Raw genomic sequence first — 24,291 nt, forward strand, 5'->3', positions numbered from 1 at the left:
CACAAAGAATATCACGTGATATTGAAGTTGATTATAAACAGACTCAACCCTTTAAAAAGCACGATAAACTATCAAAACAGAATAGTCCTGTGATGTTCTTCTTAGTTGCGCTACAAATATAAATATTTGTTTACAGGATGAATCCAACAAGATGTTTGTACTGTTTGACTTCAAGAAGGTCAGAAGCACAACAGAGCATCCGCATCTTCCAATACTCAAGCTGATGCCCTGTCTGTACAAGAAGCGGTGAATTGTTCATCTGTGAAGTTAGTTTCACACCACTGTGAGCCGAAGATGGTGAAAAGAAAAAGTTTTATGCACACGCCCTGCATGCTTTATTCAACCTGTATGTAATAGTGAGACTGATGTGGTGGAAAATGCAGATAAAACAGAGCCCATCTCAGTATCATGGTCATGTTTATTGGATCTGAGTGAGCACCTCGCGGAGAACACTGGTAATCAATGTGTTATAACTTTCTCTTTAGAGTAACAAAATATATTAAGGCATGAGCAGTAAGTCTCTACTGTGCATCGCACTCATGAGGTGTCATGCTGCAATGTACAAAGCTCATAGTGGGCTCACAAACTACTCAATGTGTAAGGCAGGACTCATTTGTTGTTCCATACAGTGAAAAAAATGCATGTAAAACCTCTGTGTAGTAAAAGATGAGATGCTGATATTCTCCATGATCCTTGTTCCTTATAGGCAATGCACTTGTGAAATATATAATTGTACAGTGTTGACTCAGCTGAATCAGACAAATTACTTGTTTTCACAAGCATATACCTCTGACACACTTAGAATGTACTTTGTGTGCTACCTTCTCTCAAATGAGCTTAGGCTGCATGACAGTGATCATTTAGATTATTAAGGCAATTGATGCAGTTTTACATTCATAAACTTCACCTGGTATCTAAGGAATGCTGTAGTAGAGGTTTTCAGGTCAATTTTTACAACCTGAGGTCATTGATTATACATTCAGATATAGGTATGTACCAAGTGTGTGAGTTATTTGAGAACATAATGACTTCAGGAATAGCAATATTTGAGACAGAATGCAATATATTCATGGAATATGTTTTGTGGTGTTTTTTATACTGCTGTTTGCTAAGACAGTTGAATAAAACAATCTTTAACCTAAATTATTGAGTGAATTCAGCTTCGATAATGACTGCATGCTCAGACTAGATAGCATGCATTGATGATGGACAGCGCTTCCACAGTTTCAACCTTTCGGGAATTTTTAGCATAGTGTGGTTGTTTGTTGACCTCCTTTTCAGTGATGCCCCTCATGAATATCAGTGTAGCAGGTTTCTGATGAAAACTATAGATGACACACCGAGGGTGTCGTAGCTGCAAAAGTTCACAGCCAGCCACTCTTGGGTCGTGCGGGCCCTTTAAACCAAATTCATTACTTAGGAGTGCCGCCTAATGACATCATGCACATAAAGCTTGGCTGTTGGCTCTGCTACCTGAAGCTGCTCGGCAATGCCATAGTTTGCTTCTTGGAGTTCTCACTCATAGTGGCTTGCAGCTGCTAGAGAAACTGAGCCACCTGAATGACATCTGACGGCGTAGCACTTATTTCTCATTGTCAGACATAATTGACCATGAACTCTTACCGCCCCCATAAAGCAAAGATTTCGCGACATTCAAGAAGGTAGCTCTCAATATGAATGTGGTCTATTAGGACAGTGTACGACTTTATCTTCTGTGTCAGACTGGAAGCTACTGCCTTGGAATAAATCTGCTTTATAGGTGTCACAGGAATTAATGAAGACAAAGCTAGGTGCCTAGATTGATAAAATAATAGTATTGATTTTTATGGTGATTCTAAGCTGTGTCCTCAAATACCTCGCGCACTCTGTATCTACATTCTTGCATTCTACGCCTATATGAAAGTGACGGCAGCATTCAAAAATCAAACTTGGTCTCTTTCTTTTGTTGAATATCTTATGCAACCTGCTGCCACTTTTGCCAGGATTGCTCACTTGCTTGAAATCAATTGTCACACTCCTGCAAATGTGTGTATGTATATTTTTTTTACATTTTAAGAAACTCTGAACAATTTTCATGTAGGCAGAAGTAGGTCCCCTACATACATTCCAGTGATCGTCGCGTTTTAACTTAACAAAATATTAACTTGTTAGCTAAGATATCGACTTTATATAGCAACATGATTGTCACAGGATTGTTGTGACTAACATCCAACCATAAGTTAGCGGAGGTTTAGTAACAATTTGTCCTCTACAGTCGATTACATTCTGAACTACATTTCTTTAATGAACAGTGCCTGTAAAGAGGTGTAGTGCAGAGCACCGGCACCCTCTTTCGACAAACAGCCGTGCTGACCTGTCAATTGCCAAACTCTGCAAGCCTTGCAGCCTGCATAATGCAGCCAGTTTCAGTGTTGCTTGTGGCCAATGCTGTACAAGCCACCATGCATTTGTATCACTCACATACAAAATACCATGCACAAAAACAGGTTTGAACATGGATTGCCCTAAATTGTAATGACCCTCATTCTTTTTTTCATGGAATATAAGTAATCACATTGGAATTTAGTTTGCAACATTGATGTTTCCTGTATATATATATATATATATATAGCAATGTCCAGTGACAATTTTGTGGTTGCCCCCTGTGTTTTCATAATTATGTAGAACAGACATTACAGTCCTAAAGCAGTATGTTTTCTTAAATTGCCTTTTGATGTTCTCTTCAGTTCTCTCCACTACTTGGAAACCAATTAGTGGCGGTGATATTAACTCTGTGGGCTGCTCAAGTAACGCATTTAATCTAAAGACAATGCAACACTGTAGGGGACAGTGTAGTGGAGAGGACTGAAGAGAACATGAAAAAGCCAGTGAACATATTGCTTTAGGACTGTAATGCCCATTCTAACATAATTATGAAAACACAGGGGCAACCACAAAATTTTCACTGGACATTGCTTCCCCGTTTGCTCTGTTTTTCTGAAATACTAGTATTGTTACTGTATTATGTTTTTTGGGCTCCTAAAAGTTGCGCTGTAAGGAAGGAGGTTTGAGCTCTTATTCGGAGAACGGGAACATGGCTTCACATACAGGATACGACAGCTTGTGGAAAATGGATATGGGCCTTACTTAAGCACTGGCAGCTGGCGTAAAGCTGTTCTCCTTCACAGAGATTGTGTTGACGAATGCGATATGTAGGAGACATACATCTACCCTCTTAGCAGATCAAGTAAGCTATAAACAAACATTTACCAAGAGAAAAATTGTGGGGCATGATGTTTTGGTAACTTTTGTGATTGTTGCACTATAACAGTGAAACATTGCTGCAATATAAATGCCAGATGTGGGCTATTTGGAATTGAACATGTTCGGCATGGAAGAGACACCACAAAGACGACGGACAAGGGCGCACTATGCAACTTGATTGACACCAATATATAAATATATATATATATATATATATATATATATATATATATATATATTTATATATATACGAAAACTAGCACACCAGGGTAAAAGAAACAATAACGCACAGAAACATGATAGGAAGTTTTTGTTTATATTGCCATATGCAATAACATCATTTTTTACAGCGTAAGCTGTTACGGGCTCATTCCGATAGCCGTTTCGGTTGGCGATGGTGTCCACCACTGCCACTGCCTCCATCGCCAGTGTCTGTAGCAGCTATTGTCGGGAATGAGAATAAAAAGAAAAACAAGTTCCCGCCAGGATCGAACCCGGGCCTGCTGCATGGGACATGTCAGCTACTCTATCACTGAGCCATGCCAGTGCTTTTTTTTTTTAATTCTGCGACTTCCTTTTTGTTTCTTTTTTTTCAAACATAGCAGGTACCATGCACTGAAGCGTTCTTCTTGCGAGCATGCAGTGCAAAAATGACCTATAAACATGTCCTAGCGCGCGAGGAGAAATGCAATGTAACATGTGCGTCGCATAGCGTCGATATGTGCACATTTTTCATTGCCGTGGCATATTGCACCAGGCAGAACGCCTTGTAGCAGATGCCCAGGTAGCGGTAGAAGGAAGCTTAAGGAGTTGTATACAAGAATGCTAGAAAACTTTATATTGTGTACCTGATTAAATCAAGCTGGCTAGGTGACTATGTCATCGCTGTGTTTCAAAGGGGATGCTAATAAATCATCATCATCATTTACATCTTACGTGCCACTTGCCTTGCGATCTGAGATGTGTGCCACGTAGCACCTGTACATGCGCCCTTTGCATTGAAGTTGCATATGATTACACCAGGTGGCACGCCATGTAGCAGTTGCATAGGTAGTGTTACAAGGTAGATAGAGAGGACTTGAGGAACAAAAAGAAAGTTGTGGAGGTGTATAAGCAATTGATATAAGGAAAAACATATATGGCGTACCTGATTAATTCAAGCAGGCTAGGCTACTGTTTGTCACCGTCCCGTTTCGAACGAAATACCATTAAATCATCATCATCATTAGCATAGTATCATGCCATTTGACATGTGATGTAACGTGTGTGTCCTGTAGCGTCGACATATACAAGTTTTACATTGCAGTTTCGTTATATTCCACCAGGTGTCTCAACATGTAACAGTTCTATATAGCAGTTGCATGCTGCATGCAGCTGGACCTCGTTAACTCAAGCATGCTAGGTGAATATTTGTAAGCACCGCATTTCAAAGGGGATGCCAATAAACCATCATCATCATCAACAGCAACGTAGTGTGCCACAGGTCAAGGGATGTGACGTGTGCCATGTAGCATGCATACCTGTGTTTACTCTTAATACACGTTATGGTGCCTCCTCGTAAGGTATGAACCACTGTTGAAGAAGTGAATCGTAGAGCTACGCGCACGGCTGCAACCAGGCAGCATCAGGCTCAGCAGACTGCTATGCAGAGAGCAGGACAAGCTGCAGCATAAGCCACAGCTCACCATCGACGCCGGGAGAACAGCTCAGATCATTATTGTGAAAACGATGCGAAAAAACTTCGCCACGAAGATCCTGCAGTGCGTGGTTGCGAAAATGGAGCTCCTGTGGAGCTGCTCCTCCAGCTTACATTGCGACTGTGCTGCGAGTGCCATGCAGGCCTGTGACTTTTCTTTTGTTGAATAATTTCCAAATGTATCACTATGTACCTGCTTGTGCCTATATATATTGGTGCCAATGAAGCAGCATTAAAACAAGTTGGTTGTTTGTCGTCTCTCTTGTGGTGCCTCTTCTAAGCTCAACATGTTCAGTTCTGAACACACCAGCTAGCCCAACACCACAATGTTATGGAATGGGCTGCCTGCAACTGTTTTTCATATGATGATGTTGAACTGTGCAGTGTTGGCATTTGGGCTATTTACACAAAACAAGTGCTCATTGAACACATCATGTCATACTTATGGTTTAACTCCTAAGGCAGCACTGTGAGTATGATGGTTGCCTTAGAACAGGGCTACAGCATTGTACAAGCTGGGGTGCCTTCTTGAGCGAATATAGGAAGGCATTTTTGTGTGTCACCCCCTTGAAATGCACCAAATGTAGGCAGAAATCCTATTGTGCACACACGAGTATGCCATCCATCGTGATATTGTGAAAGCTTTTGTCAACATTGTGCTTCCGTTGTAGTTGGCAAGTCGCAAAAATGGCACGAAAATCATTAGGCGTACAATATTGTATTTCTTGTCTAGAGCAACATGCACTGAATGACCTTATGACTGTATACTCGGGAATAGAACCTGCCATAAGTACTCAAGCTAGATTCTCCTTGCACCTTAGCATTTTGTCAATGTAATTGTAGATTGTGCATACAACTGCTAAAAAGGCATGATTGCAGCTCATGCAACCATTGGACGGAACTGACGTTTTCTTGCATGAGCAGTTGCACACACTGAACCATTTCATGTGATTTGTCATGTATAACAGCACTCTGTTCAGCCTTCAAGTACTTTTGCAAACACTTAACCAGAAAGTTGTTACACATTCTTTAAAGGCTACCAAAGCAAAACACTAAATCACCTAAGGTAGACTAGCAGAGTGTACTCTTAAAAACTCTATTTACATTTTCTTCTGGAGGATTGTCTGTGAATGAAGAAAATTCTGAGCTTGAACTTTGTGGTATGACCGTGGCAAATATGGCGCCAGCGTGACCTCACAAATTTCAATGAATATTGAAGTATTCAGTTAATTTTTATAGTAAAGTCCCTGAAAAGTTGCCAGTATATTTGCTTTCTCAAACATTTTTTTTTTATTCAAATACGTAGGCCCCAGGAGATGCTGCGAAAATTCAAAATGTATCATGGTGTAAGGATGCTGGTGTGGGAATCTTGAATTAATGTCATTTAATTGTTTGCATCATTTCTACTTTATGAATATTCCACTTTTTCATAGGGGCCCTGTAACTATTTTTGAATGTGGCAAGTAACCTGCTTAGTTGCTAGACAGTACCTTCATAAACAGCTGAGGTAAATATTATTCCTCTACTTTAAACTGGAAGTGTACAGTTCTGTTCAAAAGACTGCCAGCTTTTCCCTTCAGCTTCCTGAAACCCTGCTGCATTTTGCACATGTCCCTTCACACATTTTAACACGGTGGCCAGTGGCTGGATTTCTTTTGATCTGGGCTTTCAGCAAAAGTGATGAATTCTTATCACTTATAGGCAGTGGAAATCGTGGCAAAGAGTAATACCACTGCATCGATACTAAATGGCCTCCAAGATTGAGAGGAGTAACGTAGGGATGTGCCACATGTTACCAAGGTCAAGCCAAAACATAAGCGTAACACTGTGAATGGATGAGTGCGGCAGCATCATTTCACCTGGGCACAGTGCCACAGCTTCAGGAGCAATTTAGAGGGGAAAGCCAGGAGTGTGTGAGACTACCCTATTGTGAGGTGCATGCAAAAACATTTTGTTGGAAAAGTTTCGTGAAGGAGTGCTTTTAACGCCAGGCTCATTGCACACTTTTCATAAAAGGTTTTGCAGGGTCCCTCCAAGAGCAGCTATATTGGTACTATTTCAGAAGCATAATCTAAGCTTCTTGCTATTACGTAAAACTTTTCTATTACATGTTCTTATTGTGTAAAAGTGAAGAAACGAAGTGGTTGGAAGATTTTAAAAGCTGAAGGAAAGGGCTGGCAGCGTTTCGAAGAAAGTGTTTGGCTCCCAGCTCTTCAGTATCTTCGTCCATGTTTATAAGTGTTGCAGAGTCCCTTTAATGTTATTTCTTACTGTCTCCTGAGGTCATATATTAAACAATAGTGTCTCACAAATGCCCTACGAGAGATTTCAATGCACTATGTTCATCTTCTAGCTTTTTCTTTTTACTTTTTCTTTTGTTCTTAACTTCGAGTGCACAAAGGTAACAATGGTTTGTTTGATCGAACGAAGTAGACAGTTGCCATCACTTTTCTTTTCAGTGGCATGTTAGATGCTAGCAGCCACAACCTAACTCCATTTTATTTGTGGCTGCGAGGCTCCTACCTAAGTAGAAAATGCAACATGTAATTTAGTTAACTGATAAGGTGCAGAGAAGCCAAGTAAGGAAAGTCACTGAAAAAACAAAAATAGATATGAAATAATATGAGCAACGTATTCATATGATGTCAGCGTGTCATCATTGAAAAAAGAATCCGGATTGGTGAGACTCGCTGATTGCCATCGCATCTCAACTCTCGTTCTTTTTCAAAAGTTTTATCATACTTCACTTAATCAACCACCATACATTATTCCGCTGCCTGTATATCACATTGCACTCGGCACGCATACCAAGTTGGCCGCGCTCGCACCATACTACTACTTTTTCAGACTCATTTTTCTTTCGCGCAGCAGCAGATTGGAACACCTGCCCCATCAAACTGCCACCATAACCTGTGCACCTACATTCATGCAAAAACTAACAGACCATTTTTCAGAATAAGAAAAAATGTACGGGATATGCTATTTATGTGTGTACTAGATGGAATTATGTACCTAATTTTCACGTGTGTTGTATTTAAAACTGGTGCTCTGTTATTCTTAAACAGATGTATAATAAATATATGTACGCCCACCCCTTATGTAATGCCCCTATAGGGCTTTTAAGGTAATAAAATGAAATGAAAAGAAAACGTCGGAAGTTCATGCACTCAGGAGTTCAGCTTTTCAGTTACCAACATGGGCTGAAATAGTGGTAAGAGATGGTCTATGTTTGGTGATAGTAGGGCCAATCAACCTCAAAAGCACTTTTCAGTTGTTTTAACACTGGAAAAACTACCTCGTGACGAAACGACCCCGAGTTCCACCAGTGCTTTGCATATTCAACGGCACTAAGGACACGGACAAAGGTGAAGGCAGCAGAAAAACGACATGTTGGGCTTTTTCATGTGCCTTCACCTTCGTCCGTGTCCTTAGCAGTGTTCCCTCCCGAGTATGAACAACCAACTAGTCGGTGCTTCCACGTTAGTCTACCAGTGCCCCTTACGAGCAGTGTTACACCACAAACACTCTGTCCAGTCGATTACTTGTAGCCCGACAGGTTGTAAGCGCGCGAACCGGGGAATCGGGTGCCCGTGACAGAGTGCTGGCACTCCAGGTGTTTGTACTGTTCAAGCGTCCATGAAGATGACCGTGCTTCGGCGGTGCCGCTTGATGACAGACGCGGTCCTCTGGAGCGAGGCTGTGGCGAAGGGGATCCACGCGACGGTCCTGAACGAGGTGCTCTCGCAGCAGCTCCCGGTGGACGATACCGGTGGCGCTGCCCGGTCCTCGTGTCATTCCTCGCGCGTCAGCGACAGCTTGCGTCGCAGTGGCTGCGCGGCACCGGCCGCGGCTTCGCCAACGGCGTTGGCCGTGGCGGCTGCACTGCCCGTCTGGGAGGTCGTGGCTGCCGAGCCACCGAGAAGTCTGTCCTGTAGCGTGGCCACCTTGGCCATCATGTGCGACAGCAACTGCCGCTCCTGCACGCACGCAATGGTGACGAGGCGAGAGCCGTGCGGCATATATAGACAAGCTGCATGCGTCTGGACGAAATTAAGTGCAGACAGATAGAGCAGAGTGAAATTCTTCGCTGTTTCAAAAGAACAGACCGGTGGGCTAGTGGTATCTGCATAACTTCAGGTGTAGTGCAAAAGGGCACGCATGATGACGGAGAAGACGAAAACAGTACTGTGTATCAGCCTCATCCGTCGTCCTGCGTGCCCTTTTGCGCCATTCCTCAAGTTATCCGTATGGACTTTACCCAAACAAAATGCTAAGTGTAATTAAGCGCAAAGGAACACAAGCACAAAAGAAGATGCGATGGACACACAAGCGCTACTATCGACAATGGTGTTTATTAAGTACCTTCCGTATACGACGTCACATATCACGTGAACAACCCTTACAACAAAAGGACCTTGCCTACGACAGCGGCGCCGCCGGAATATAGTGACGCCAGGCACTGCTTCTGATACGAGTGTCGTGTGGCAAGTGACTTGCCAGTTCGTGTGAACATGCACGAAATTTTAAACGAATGGCACATTCATGTGTAATTGGGTAATTCATCGTGCGCCGATAATTGTTCACTATAGGTCTACCTGTTACGTTTTGTAATGTTGAACAATTAAGAGTAACTTTCACTGAGACAATGATAAGTATCAAAAGCCATTTCAAGGTCTCAGGTTCGTCCAGTTCTACGAGAACTACATGTCATTTATACCCATTGAGTCTATTAAATGAAACCGCTCGCTGATAGCGAACGCGCACGCCCGAGCGCAATGCATAACCATGATTATGTGCAATTTGGCATGCCATAAAGGAATGGAGAGCTGCGCAAAGCGTCAGGAAACACACGTGTGCGACAGACAAATTTAAGAATTCGCACAGTGGTCAAGGGGAAGCTTTAGCTCGGGTGCACCTATCTAAGTACATGTAAAAGGAGAATTCATTTTTCTCGGCAGCCACTCCACCAAACTTGACGAGCTTTGTTGCATTTAACAGAAAACCTTATAATCTAGTGACTGTCTGTATCGAATTTTTTATTTAGGTCGTCAATTTTTGCTGAAAATTGGCAAAAATAGCAAATTTTCAGAAAACGAAGCTATTATGTTTGCAACTCCGTATCTCAGCAATGAAAAACGATATCACAGTTTTGTAAATTGCATCTAATAGTACATCTAAAGCGGGCAAAATTGATATGTCACACATGAATCTAAAAAAATTTACTACCATGGAAATACAGCTTTTGCAGAAACCCTGTACACCAACGTAAAAAATTCACGTAATAAATAAATTGACATACTGAATTTGTCCGCTTTGAATGATTTAATGGACACTGTTTGCAGAATCGCGATATCTGTTCTTTATGGAGAGCTATTAATTCGTAAACTTCCTGCTTCTATTCTTTTCGAACTTCCCAATTTTGGAAAATTTTTCCACAAAATTAAGCCCTAAATCGGAAATCCGCTTCCAACAGTCACTACAATTTAACTTTCTCTCTCAAATGCAACAAATTTCATTAAAATCGGTCGAGTCATTATCTCACAAAAGTGTTCTTTCGTTGTACATGTATTTGAATAGGCCGCGACGGAGTTGGGCTCGAGCTAAAGCTTCCTCTTAAGGCTTTCATGATGTGCACGTGGTACACAAATATATCTGCAAACATGTACGATTTTATCGAAAATGCCCGATCTTTAGCGCTCATTTACGATTGTCGTATTGAGAAAAATATTTTAAGATTGTTGCACTTGCGTGTAATTTAGGACAATACCAATTTAAGAATGGACAAATACAGTCGCGAGTCATCTTTTATGGCCCATTTTTCAGACCCGTCGATTCTACGGACCAACCCACGCGGCAGCGAACTCAGCTGATGAAACTAATGTAGGAGGATGAATCAGGATGTCTATGTCCCTATTTTTTATTAGCTAACATAATGTATGCACGTAATTACCAATATTCGTACTATTCTACGTACCTTACTATTTTTTCCACATGTTCCCCATATCGGTTCAGACATTTGTCCCATGGCAGCGCTAAATTTTAGAAATGTCAGTCAGCAACGCACACGGCCTCCCCGAACGCTCATTGTCATGTAAGTTTTCACGGCCCTTTTGCGATATCACAACACCACCACCTCACACCTCTCAAAGCGAGGCACCTTGCTCCATACGTGGACTGCATTTCCCTGTGAATTTCGATGGGCATTCCTCTCTTGCTCCGTAGAAAGCGAATCGCATTTCGTTGCTCTTACGCCGTGGAAGTGTGAAGCACAACAGTCATCTTCAACAAGTGACAGCAGCGTCTTGCCGTGGAGCTATTGCCAGATAAGGCTGGGCGGGTCCAAGAAAGGTCCACCGCTGGAAATGGTTATATTGGCTTCGCGTTTACAGCCGTAATATGGCTAAAAAAATAGGGGCAAAGACTTTCTGTTTCGCCTTCGTATAACGGCAAATGAATCGTCGATAATCGTTACGTGAGTATTTCTTTAATAAACGTCACAAACGTCTCTGCTTATATGTAGCACGGATTTTGGTGCCTGTTCACAGACCCCTCCCCCCTACAGAACTAGCTCTGCGATCCTTTAAAAGTCAACATATTGAATAACCAAACAAACTTAGTTCGTTTCGCCAAATTTTAGGGCTTTCTTTTTTTGCTTTTGGTCTAGTGCTTTTCAAATTCTAAGGTTGGCATGTCTGCACATAGAAAATACCCTAAGGATACGAACTTTCTTTCTGTCATCATGTTCACGGATGTAAGTTTCAGCAATTGTGCAATATCACTAGTAAGATATTCAATCAAAATTTATAGTTATCTTTCAGCAGATTACGCGACCTTTCTATACGTGTGTTTGTGTAGCTAAAATATAGCAAAGCCCGTATTATGTAAGGATTCTTTTAATTTTCTCATTTTTTTCCTTTTGTCATTTGCATGCTCGAAGCTGTGCCCCGCTATCTCCGAGATTGGTCACTCAGCGGGGCGGATGATAAGAAATGAATACAAAAAATAAACGCATATGAAGAATTGAATGCGAGGACGAGACCCATTGTCACACAGTATGACCCCAGGAGCGATGACACGAATTGCACAACGTTAAATAAACATGACCGGCCGATGTAGCAAGGCACACTGAAGGCAACAAATGCTTCGGCGTCTTGCTTACTTTGCCTCTTGTGAATCAGGCGGGAGCTCCCCCTTGTCTGACAAATTGCACACGATAACCCGCGCGTCTACAGTTTAATTAATGACCGGCTTTCTTCCTTGTTGTGCGTATACCGCGATCTGCCATATAATGTCCCCTGTGATCGTAATGCGTTGCTCACCTTTGTTTTGGCGTTTTTCACAGCAGCAGGAGTGTCAGGAATGGCGAGGGTGAGGATAAACTTGACTCCGAACACGAGGTGCTGCGCAAATGCACATAATTTACAACAATTTTATTTGTTCATGCGAACGCGTTCCTAATTCTTTATTCAAGGAACACTATGAAGAACGCTGTTGATGTGTATAATAGTACAGTGAAAGGAGGCTATGTGAGCCAGAAAAAAAAAAACGCGAACGAGAAATATTGGTGGCGCCGAAGCTTTAATATCCTACTTTCAGTGTCGTCATAAATTTTGGCAGTGTCTCCTCGGATGTAGTTAATTGTATGTCATAAAAGAAGGCATGTATTGCATCCTGAAAGAACATAAGACTGAAGATTTTTCCGGCTCCAAAGCGGCCCAAATCAAGAAAATTCAAATGTATTCAGTCATATATACGTCACCCCACGTGCTACTGAACGTGTTGTCACCGAGTTACGCCATGATCAAACGAATATATGCGCAGGTTCGTTTTCGCGCAAGAAAGGTAAGCCTGTTACAATGTCGGCGCAGCCAATTCGAATCACTTTTCCGGAAAGCGCTGGTGCGGTGCATATACGTCACTCCACGTGTTATTGCACGTGCTGAAGCCTATTTATGCCATCTATAAACGAATATGCGCACGTTGGCTTACGCGCAATAAAGGTAAGCCTATAGCCTGTTACAACGTCGGCACAGCAATTTACAATCACTTTCCGGGAGAACCCTGGTGCGGTGCATATACGTCACTCCACATGTTATTGCACGTGCTGATGCCTATTTATGCCATCTATAAACGAATATGCGCACGTTGGCTTACGCGCAATAAAGGTAAGCCTATAGCCTGTTACAACGTAGGCGCAGCAATTTACAATCACTTTCCGGGAGAACCCTGGTTCGGCGCATAAATACGTCACTCCACGTGTTCTTGCACGTGCTGATGCCTATTTATGCCATCTATAAACGAATATGCGCACGTTGGCTTTCGCGCAATAAAGGTAAGCCTATAGCCTGTTACAAAATCGGCGCAGCGATTTACAATCACTTTCCGGGAGAACCCTGGTACGGTGCATATAGGTCACTCCACGTGTTATTGCACGTGCTGATGCCTATTTATGCCATCTATAAATGAATATGGGCACGTTGGCTTACGCGCAATAAAGGTAAGCCTATAGGCTGTTACAACATCGGCGCAGCAATTTACAATCACTTTCCGGGAGAACCCTGGTTCGGCGCATAAATACGTCACTCCACGCATTATTGCGCGTGCTGATTCCTATTTATGCCATCTATAAACGAATATGCGCACGTTGGCTTTCGCGCAATAAAGGTAAGCCTATAGCCTGTTACAACGTAGGTGCAGCAATTTACAATCACTTTCCGGGAGAACCCTGGTTCGGCGCATAAATACGTCACTCCACGTGTTATTGCGCGTGCTGATTCCTATTTATGCCATCTATAAACAAATATGCGCACGTTGGCTTTCGCGCAATAAAGGTAAGCCTATAGCCTGTTACAACATCGGCGCAGCGATTTACAATCACTTTCCGGGAGAACCCTGGTACGGTGCATATAGGTCACTCCACGTGTTATTGCACGTGCTGATGCCTATTTATGCCATCTATAAACGAATATGCGCACGTTGGCTTACGCGCAATAAAGGCAAGCCTATAGGCTGTTACAACATCGGCGCAGCAATTTACAATCACTTTCCGGGAGAACCCTGGTTCGGCGCATAAATACGTCACTCCACGTGTTATTGCGCGTGCTGATTCCTATTTATGCCATCTATAAACAAATATGCGCACGTTGGCTTTCGCGCAATAAAGGTAAGCCTATAGCCTGTTACAACATCGGCGCAGCAATTTACAATCACTTTCCGGGAGAACCCTGGTTCGGCGCATAAATACGTCACTCCACGCATTATTGCGCGTGCTGATTCCTATTTATGCCATCTATAAACAAATATGCGCACGTTGGCTTTCGCGCAATAAAGGTAAGCCTATAGCCTGTTACAACATCGGCGCACCAATTTACAATCACTTTCCGGGAGAACCCTGGTACGGTGCATATAGGTCACTCCACGTGTTATTGCACGTGCTGATGCCTATTTATGCCATCTATAAATGAATATGGGCACGTTGGCTTACGCGCAATAAAGGTAAGCCTATAGCCTGTTACAAGATCGGCGCAGCGATTTACAATCACTTTCCGGGAGAACCCTGGTACGGTGCATATAGGTCACTCCACGCGTTATTGCGCGTGCTGATTCCTATTTATGCCATCTATAAACGAATATGCGCACGATGGGTTTCGCGCAATAAAGGTAAGCCTATAGCCTGTTACAACGTAGGTGCAGCAATTTACAATCACTTTCCGGGAGAACCCTGGTTCGGCGCATAAATACGTCACTCCACGTGTTATTGCGCGTGCTGATTCCTATTTATGCCATCTATAAACAAATATGCGCACGTTGGCTTTCGCGCAATGAAGGTAAGCCTATAGCCTGTTACAAAATCGGCGCAGCGATTTACAATCACTTTCCGGGAGAACCCTGGTACGGTGCATATAGGTCACTCCACGTGTTATTGCACGTGCTGATGCCTATTTATGCCATCTATAAACGAATATGCGCACGTTGGCTTTCGCGCAATAAAGGTAAGCCTATAGCCTGTTACAACGTAGGTGCAGCAATTTACAATCACTTTCCGGGAGAACCCAGGTTCGGCGCATAAATACGTCACTCCACGTGTTCTTGCACGTGCTGATGCCTATTTATGCCATCTATAAACGAATATGCGCACGTTGGCTTTCGCGCAATAAAGGTAAGCCTATAGCCTGTTACAACGTAGGTGCAGCAATTTACAATCACTTTCCGGGAGAACCCTGGTTCGGCGCATAAATACGTCACTCCACGTGTTATTGCACGTGCTGATGCCTATTTATGCCATCTATAAACGAATATGCGCACGTTGGCTTACGCGCAATAAAGGCAAGCCTATAGGCTGTTACAACATCGGCGCAGCAATTTACAATCACTTTCCGGGAGAACCCTGGTTCGGCGCATAAATACGTCACTCCACGTGTTATTGCGCGTGCTGATTCCTATTTATGCCATCTATAAACAAATATGCGCTCGTTGGCTTTCGCGCAATAAAGGTAAGCCTATAGCCTGTTACAACATCGGCGCAGCAATTTACAATCACTTTCCGGGAGAACCCTGGTTCGGCGCATAAATACGTCACTCCACGCATTATTGCGCGTGCTGATTCCTATTTATGCCATCTATAAACAAATATGCGCACGTTGGCTTTCGCGCAATAAAGGTAAGCCTATAGCCTGTTACAACATCGGCGCACCAATTTACAATCACTTTCCGGGAGAACCCTGGTACGGTGCATATAGGTCACTCCACGTGTTATTGCACGTGCTGATGCCTATTTATGCCATCTATAAATGAATATGGGCACGTTGGCTTACGCGCAATAAGGGTAAGCCTATAGCCTGTTACAAGATCGGCGCAGCGATTTACAATCACTTTCCGGGAGAACCCTGGTACGGTGCATATAGGTCACTCCACGCGTTATTGCGCGTGCTGATTCCTATTTATGCCATCTATAAACGAATATGCGCACGATGGGTTTCGCGCAATAAAGGTAAGCCTATAGCCTGTTACAACGTAGGTGCAGCAATTTACAATCACTTTCCGGGAGAACCCTGGTTCGGCGCATAAATACGTCACTCCACGTGTTATTGCGCGTGCTGATTCCTATTTATGCCATCTATAAACAAATATGCGCACGTTGGCTTTCGCGCAATAAAGGTAAGCCTATAGCCTGTTACAAAATCGGCGCAGCGATTTACAATCACTTTCCGGGAGAACCCTGGTACGGTGCATATAGGTCACTCCACGTGTTATTGCACGTGCTGATGCCTATTTATGCCATCTATAAACGAATATGCGCACGTTGGCTTTCGCGCAAGAAAGGTAAGCCTATAGCCTGTTACAACGTAGGTGCAGCAATTTACAATCACTTTCCGGGAGAACCCAGGTTCGGCGCATAAATACGTCACTCCACGTGTTCTTGCACGTGCTGATGCCTATTTATGCCATCTATAAACGAATATGCGCACGTTGGCTTTCGCGCAATAAAGGTAAGCCTATAGCCTGTTACAACGTAGGTGCAGCAATTTACAATCACTTTCCGGGAGAACCCTGGTTCGGCGCATAAATACGTCACTCCACGCGATATTGCGCGTGCTGATGCCGATTTACGCCATGAATAAATGAATAGGCACAGGTTCGTTTTCCCGCAAAAAAAGTAAACCTGTAGCCTGTTACGATGTTGGCGCTACCAGTTCCAATCACTTCCTGGTTCGGCGCTGGTTCGGCGCATATACATGTCAGTGTTGACGTCACACTGACGCACCGACACTGAGGATTCGGTGCGGAATTCAAGAAAAGTAAGTTTGGCCTTCATTTTTTTTTCAGTTACAAACATTTGTACACGTGTGCATCAAATAAAGGAAAATGTAGTTCAGAAAGAATAAGAGCTTTAGCTGATTTAGCGTCGCTTTTCAGTGACCATTAACAAAAAAGTCGTAAATGACGGTATACCGTGCACGGCCTCCCTAATAACTTCTTGGATTATTGAACGAGAAGAAATGAAACCGAGGGCCCGATTTTTGTTAGATATATCATAAGAAGCAAAAAAGCAACGACACCATGGAAAACATAGGTGAAATTAAATGTACTTATAATTGAATTAAAAAATGATAAATTAATATAAATGAAAGTGGATGAAAAAAGTCAACTGGCTGCAGGTGTGGCACGAACCCACGTCTTCGCATTACGCGTGCGATTATCTTACTAATTGAGCTAACGCAGCGCCGATTTCCCGTCCACTTTCTGGGGTATTTATGCTTATCTAATAGAACTAACCCTGGGAGTGTTAGCCAGCGCTACACCTTGCGGCTTTGAAGGCAAATATGGAAGGTTCTTTTTTTTTTTTTGGTCGCAGGCGTCACGTGTACGTTTTCTTTTTGGGTGAAGGCAGCTGATTAATAAACCCACACATGCTACCTAGAAGCATCAATGCAGCCTGATTCGAGGCCTCGCAGCAAGTCCTCGAATGCTTTCAGCTACGCGCGCTCGCTTCTGTCTTTAGCTATGCTCGTGCGCTCGGTTACGCCGAGGTACAACGCCGAGGTACGCCTAGGCACGCCGACGCTCAACGCAGCAATGGGCGCCTAAGAGCTGCGCTCTATAAAATCAATTTCATCGACGATTACTATAGTCCCTGAAGCTAATTTTGAGCGCAGCTGTTAAGGTGTTCTGAATTCGCGAGATATTGGGGCAAATAATTTGATTTTGAAGGACAAGGTGCTCTCGGCATCTTGTTCTCAGCGGCGGTGCTGAGCCTCTGGTCGGTATGTGGCAGCTTGCTTACAGCGGCAGACGAAGCCTTTCCACCGGTTAGGTCGGTCGTTGTTCAGAAAGAAAGCGTAAACACGGGAAGCGACGGCGGCGCTGCAGGTGAAGTAGCTCATGGGCAGTGGATCCGAAGCCCACGCCAGCATTAAAAAAATAAAATAAAAATAAATTATCGGGTTTTACGTGCCGAAACCACGATCTGATTATGAGGCACGCTGCAGTGGGGGACTCCGCAAATTTGGACCACCTGGGGATCTTTAACGTGCAGTACACGGGTGTTTTCGCCCCCATCGAAATGCGGCCGCCGTAGCCGCGATTCGATCCCGCGACCTCGCGCTCAGCAGCCCAGCACGATAGCCACTGAGCAACCACTGCGGGTGCCAGCGCTTTCGTTCTGCACTGGCCGCATGCTTGGCGGCCGCCGGCACTCCCCTCTCCTCTTCAGCACTTCGTCATCCTCTCCTCCACTTTCCGCCTCGTGGTTCCGCTGCACCCTACTCTCCGCTTTTCTCCTTGCGCTTCTTCGCTCACGCCGCTTTTCTTCATTTGCTCTAATCTTTCGCTGTGCTCGTGCGCTCGGTTACAGGTGACACCGACGCTCGCCGCAGGAACGAGCCTAAGAACTGCGCTCTGAAATTGCACGACCACACATGCTGCATTGCTTGGAAAACTTTAGACGACTGCGACGAATTCTTTCAAAGGATCGCAGATGAAATTTGGACTTACGAATACGACAGCGAAAAGAAGACGCAGAGCAAGAAGTCGAAAAAGAAAGATGAGTCAGGGCCAAATGAGCTATTTAGCACAACTAACTGCAAGGACATACCTAGAACGGTGGTTATTGCGACATCTCGACAGCTGTGCGCGCGTACGTCACCAGAGACTTACTTGCACGGTCTAATTGAGTGAAGTGACGTTTCTATGCCTCCTATCTCTCACAACTTGCGGTTTCGTGTACACTGTGAAGCCCCCGCTCGCGCACGCTCAGATGAACACAACTCGAGTTTTCCGTTGGACACCTGCAAAGTCGGTGAAGTCCGCCTATAACGATATAAAGAAAGAGAGAGAGAGAGAGAACAACTTTAGTGAAAATGCCTGCAGAGTCGGTTAGGCTCCCTCCACGCAGGGAGGACAAGCTTTTACCGCGACGCGGCCACTACGTCAGTCTCGTGCATTGTGCTCCTCGAGGTCTTGGTTCCTCGCTACTTCCGCGGATCCGAGAGGGCCGCCGCCCCCTTAATGCGTGACCGATGGTGAAATCGCACCTCTAGCTTTCAGAACCGCCGCCCAGTGCCCGAACCATTATAGTCCACGATCGAGCGCATGCTTCTTTCGTACCAAATTCGCTCTTTGACAGGTCTGGCGCATGTCACGTGGCATTTTCTCGCATTCTTTCCTCGTGACAACTATCCCTTTGAGAAGCTGTGTTAGACTGCACTGCCTTCGGCGTTGGTTAATACTTTTCGTCAGACGGATGCCTACCAAGTGGTTGAGGTCCGCCTATATGTACCTGAAGGTCAAACTGACAATGCAGCTTTCTACTTGGAGGTTTTGAAGCGTCTGAAAGATCGTGTGCGCCGCGTGCGACCACTATTAAAACTGCATTAATAGTGCGTGAGTTTTTGCGCGGCATTCCGTCACTGTGCTGGAACACCCTTCCTAATCACGGGATTCAGCCCCCTGCCACTTTTTTTGTGTTCCCCAAATTCAAACATGTGCTCCAGGAATCACATTTCGGGGATGTAACGCCAATTCAAAGGGAAGTGACACCGCTGCTGAAGCACTGAACAGAAGAGGACTTGCAAGGGTGCTTCCAGCAATGGAAGAAGAGATGGAACCAGTGACTGTATCTAATGGGGAGTATTTTGAAGGTGACCACATTGGTGTATATTAAAAACAGTGAAAATATATTTCATGCGGCCCATTGAGCTAAAAAATCAAATGGCCATTTGAGCGAAAAAGCCGGCGTCTGTAGCAGCGAAACCGCACCTAAATTCCCACTGGCTGCAACGCCACGTCACGAGACGCCTCGACGGAGCAAAGCGGGCGAATCAGAACACCAGCTGGCGCGATGGCGCGCCAGGTGTTGGATGAAGGGAAAGGGCATCGCCGCGACGCCACGTCAGCAGTGCGCCTCGACGGAGCAAATACGGTGACCCGACGCCGCCGTGCGAGACGTGTTGTCGTTAGCGAGGCAGCCGCGTGACGTGCGCGTGCGGGTGCCACCATCTCTCTTTCGGAAGCCGGCGCGTGGTCGGTATCTCTCTCTGCCACCCCCACTGGGCTTAGCTGCCGCGCACGCCTGCCGGCCTTGGTTGTAGCTGCTGCTTCAATAGGTCTCTCATCGCGCTGGACGTCGGTGGCATGCGGCTTCCTTGATTTCCACATGACTCCGTTCTACAGCCAACATGCTAACGTAGAAACTGTGCGAAAAAAAAAATAATAACCTGCACCAATTTGATCGTCGAACTCTATAACACATCCCGCAGCAAGTGAGTGAGATAATTTTATTCGGAATCGGGTGATTGGGAAGCCCGCGCCGTTAGATGGGCACTGGGAGCTCTGTTGCTCCCGTACAGACTCGATGGCTCGCTGGACAGCCCAAAGTTGATCTCGGAGTTCTCAGCTGAGCACCGCGGCCGACCCCCGCACCCGCAGATTTTCCGGGGAGATTGCCATTTCATTTTGATATATTTTACGTCCCCACAACATGTGTTGGCTCTAGCAGACTTGCATAGCTAGCATATATTGTTCTCGTATATCTGGGGGTAGAAAGTCTTTAATTGCACGGGACTCGTATAGGTAATTGCCTCCAAGCAACAAACTCAGCTCTGTTCGGTTTAGTGTGAGGCGGTAGTATTATGCGCCTCCGATTTTGATACAATTCGGTAATATCGCTAAATCTCGTTAATCTGTCTTTTTCTCTCCAGATATCCTCCTCCGCGTTCTCCTGACCGATGGAAGTCACTCCTTGCTCAGCTCGGCGAGTAAGACTTCGAGACTCGTGTACAAAGATTTAGTCGCGCGTTTAAAGAAAAAAAAAAAACAAGCCTTTCAATACGGCGTCGCTCATAATCCACTGTGCAGTTTCGGGACGTAAAACCATACAATTTTTAAAAATTATCATTATAAGCTATATCACAGCGCAATACAAGCCCCTAACACACCAAAAACGAGTAGTAGACAAGTGAACTACACGGGCCTTTCGGTTCAAGTCCTACTGCGTAACGATTTTTCGGAAGCAAGTGGTATCCCCTATTGAAGTCTTTGTCCTTTCACCACTGACCTCGAATGCGATGACGAAGATGAACCGCCTGTAGTCGCTCTTGAGGTTCCTTCCGAAGGTGGAGGTGAATGCTATGAGGAACGCGTTGCTGACGACGCCGCACACATTGATGAAGCCGAACAGATGGAACCACATACCTGCGCGTGCGTGAGATTAAATTGCATTCAAGTATATCCTAAAATTCCGAGAAGCAGTTCATATGCGTAATTTTTGCCACGATGCTATAACGCGATAGCGTTAAGGGCCCCGTGTCGCAGAAAATCCGGTGTCGGAGTCGGCGTCGGGCGACGGCGTCCCCGTGAGCGAAAATTCCCGTATATATTTAGGTACATGTGTATGCCACACCTTGCTATATGACATGTGGTATATGCGGGTTATATTGCCACACCATGTTATCACTAAAGTTACTTATACTTTGTCTTATATTCTTGACCAATCATATCGTAAGAAGCCAACAAACAATGACACCAAGGGCAACATAGGACAAATTACTTGCACTTACTAGTTGAATTAAAGAAATGATAAATTAATCAAAGTTAAGGTGGATGAAAAAATTGGCTGAAGGCTTAGCTTGGTTAAGCCTGGAAGATTGCGAAAGCAATACCCTTGGCTGCGCCTTGGTTCGGCTGATGGTGTGGACATGGTTGCCCTTTGTTAAACTTATGGCTATACATCATCCGATATAGCGCAAGGCAGCGCGCCGACCACTGCGAGGAGACGAGCTGTAGCCCCATTTATCCTCCTAGCGTGACGTCACACCAGCGAGCGCCCTCTCTCGGTAGCGCCGCAGCAGCAGCGCGCAAGGCTTCACCTCCACCATCGATGCCGCGAGCTGGGGCCCCGTCTCTCGGTCTGGCGTGACGTCACAGGGTCACGTGACGCGCAGCTGTGTAAGGAGGCGCCACGACCACCGATGAGCCGAAAGTGCGAGCAGTATTGCTTTCGCAATAAAAGCAACTTAGCGCATGTGGGAAACGATCCCACGTCTTCGCATTACGCGTGCGATGCTCTACCAATTGAGCTACCGCGGCGCCGTTTTCCCGTCTACTTTCTTGGGCATTTATTTTTTGATGCTAGAACCTTGGGAGTGTTAGCCAGCGCCAACACTCGCAGATCTTGGCGGCGGATGTGGAAAATCACGTTCTCGTGACGCCTGTGGCAGAAAGGATGCTCCACATCCGCCGCCAAGGTCTGTGAGTGTTGGCGCTGGCTAACACTCCCAAGATTCTAGCAGTAAAAACATAAATACCCAAGAAAGTAGATGGGAAAACGGCGCCGCGGTAGCTCAATTGGCAGAGCACCGCACGCGTAATGCGAAGACGTGGGATCGTTCCCCATCTGCAGCAAGTTGTTTTCAACAGCGGAGCTGTTTAAGCTTTTAGTTACCCGCCGTGGTTGCTCAGTGGCTATGCTGTTAGGCTGCTGAGCACGAGGTCGCGGGATCGGATCCCGGCCACGGCGGCCGCATTTCGATGGGGGCGAAATGCGAAAACACCCGTGTACTTAGATTTAGGTGCACGTTAAAGAACCCCAGGTGGTCGAAATTTCCGGAGTCCTCCACTACGGCGTGCCTCATAATCAGAAAGTGGTTTTGGCACGTAAAACCCCGTAATTAATTTTTTTAAATTAAGCTTTTAGTTCCGCCGTGGAGCGTTACCAGAAAACTCAGCCCAGCTATGCTCCGTCTCGCGTTGCCTAGAAACCACCTGCGAGAGCACCGAGTCACGTAACCTCCTCGCAGCCCATGCGCATAGGGCGGAGTCGTGACGTCACAGGCGAGAACAACGCTCGGAACAGCCGGCATGGTGACAGACCTCTTGCCTCCTTTACTCCGTGCGTACGTGCTGCTGCCATGGGAACACCGAAGGAAGTCCAGACGCCTGAAGAATAAGCGGCTTACCAAGAAGAGCGCCGTACTGCCAAGAGAGAAGCGATGCATCGCCGCCGAGCTGATCCGGAACACCGCGCCGAAGCGGCGGCTGAGAAGGGGCGACGCCGAGTCGAGGATCCCGAGTTCCAGCCCAGGGAACGCGAGAGTCAGCGCCTGAACGCTCTACGTCACCGAGAAAGTGATCCCGGCCTGCGACTGCTCGAAAACTTCCAGCGTAAAGCCCGCCGGGACAACAACTTAGCAAAACCTAGCATAACCTCGCAAAACCTACAAGCAACTTAGGCAAGTCACGTAAAAGCTGGGTGATCACAAGCTCCGCTGTTGACTCCTGCCTTGCACCACTAGTGCAAGCTGCGCACGTTCTTTCTTCATCCACTTTCATTTCCATTAATTTTTCATTTCATTAATTCAATTGGCAAGTACAAGTAATTTACCCTATGTTGCCCTTCGTGTCATTGTTTGTTGGCTGCTTATATGATTAATAAAAAAATTGGAGGACGCTTAAGCTTCGCCTTCAAGAGTGGAAGGCGATAGCGTTCCCGCCGACCCGCCAAGGGGTGTAAGACATCGCGCTATGGCGCAGCGATCACTTATGAGGCGCCCTGCATCGGACTTTGCACCCACCAATCACGCGGTGAGCGCCGAGCAACGCAGCGTTCGGCGCGGCAACGAAACGTGCGCCTGAGCAAGCGGAACGAACCAAAGAACTCGGTGTCTCGGAGGGAGAAATTATCTACGCGAGCCAAACGTCGTGATCAGCACGGAAAGCCGGGCTGACGCCTCGATGGTATCGTCCTCTATCTCGCTTGGGAGCACCACGCAGACGCATGACTCCTCGGAAGCAGCTCGGCACACATCGCAGGGGACGCTTTCGCACCAGACGCGCTACGGCGCAGCATCAGGTCAAAGGCGTCCCGCATCGGACGCTGCACTAGGAATCGCGCTGTGAGCGGAAAGAGGAGCCACGTCGCCAAAACGCAAGGGTGCGAGTGACGAGTGAAGTTGGAAGGGGAGAGAGCGAGAAAACTTATTAAACGCAAGGGTAGTGGGGCATCCTCGCACCGGTCCCCACACGGCCCGAAGGGGAAAAGCGGGCAAGTGGCGCGCCACGTGTCGGGGCAGCGCCGCACATTGCGAGGAGGGGGTCTTCTGTGTTTGCCGCAAGATGGCTCTGCGTGTGCGCAAAGCGCAGAAGAAATGTAGCGGAAACGTACTTCGTTACTCATGTAACTGCGACTTCTGTAAGTTACATGCTCATAAATACCGATATACACCGCAGTATAACTTTCTACGGCACGTTTCTAAGGCAACATCGCATTCACTAGAGGCGCTTTTGTACCGCTTTGAAGCATTGAACTCGTGGCTGAGTGGTAGCATCTCCGTCTCACACTCCGGAGACCCTGGTTT

General features: G+C 45.7%; 2 protein-coding genes across 3 annotated transcripts in view; one reads left to right on the top strand and one right to left on the bottom strand.

The window, feature by feature from the left end:
• Nucleotides 1–404, top strand: part of LOC126536599 (uncharacterized) — a 21,925-nt gene extending 21,521 nt beyond the window's left edge. For both annotated transcript variants that reach the window (XM_050183632.3, XM_055073534.2), the window contains one exon: nucleotides 137–404. In XM_050183632.3, coding sequence (XP_050039589.1) covers nucleotides 137–250 — 114 coding nt within the window. In that variant the 3' untranslated portion in view covers nucleotides 251–404. The remainder of the gene's footprint in view (nucleotides 1–136) is intronic.
• LOC126536616 (anoctamin-7-like) overlaps nucleotides 401–24,291 on the bottom strand; it is a 97,514-nt gene continuing 73,623 nt past the window's right edge. Inside the window, exons 17-19 of the mRNA XM_055074110.2 lie at nucleotides 20,994–21,130; nucleotides 12,259–12,339; nucleotides 401–8,916 (exon numbers count right to left, since the gene is read on the bottom strand). Of these exons, the coding sequence (XP_054930085.1) occupies nucleotides 8,731–8,916; nucleotides 12,259–12,339; nucleotides 20,994–21,130 (404 nt within the window). The 3' untranslated portion in view covers nucleotides 401–8,730. The remainder of the gene's footprint in view (nucleotides 8,917–12,258; nucleotides 12,340–20,993; nucleotides 21,131–24,291) is intronic.

The sequence above is a fragment of the Dermacentor andersoni genome, chromosome 4 (assembly GCF_023375885.2).
Source record: "Dermacentor andersoni chromosome 4, qqDerAnde1_hic_scaffold, whole genome shotgun sequence".
Lineage (NCBI taxonomy): Eukaryota > Metazoa > Arthropoda > Arachnida > Ixodida > Ixodidae > Dermacentor > Dermacentor andersoni.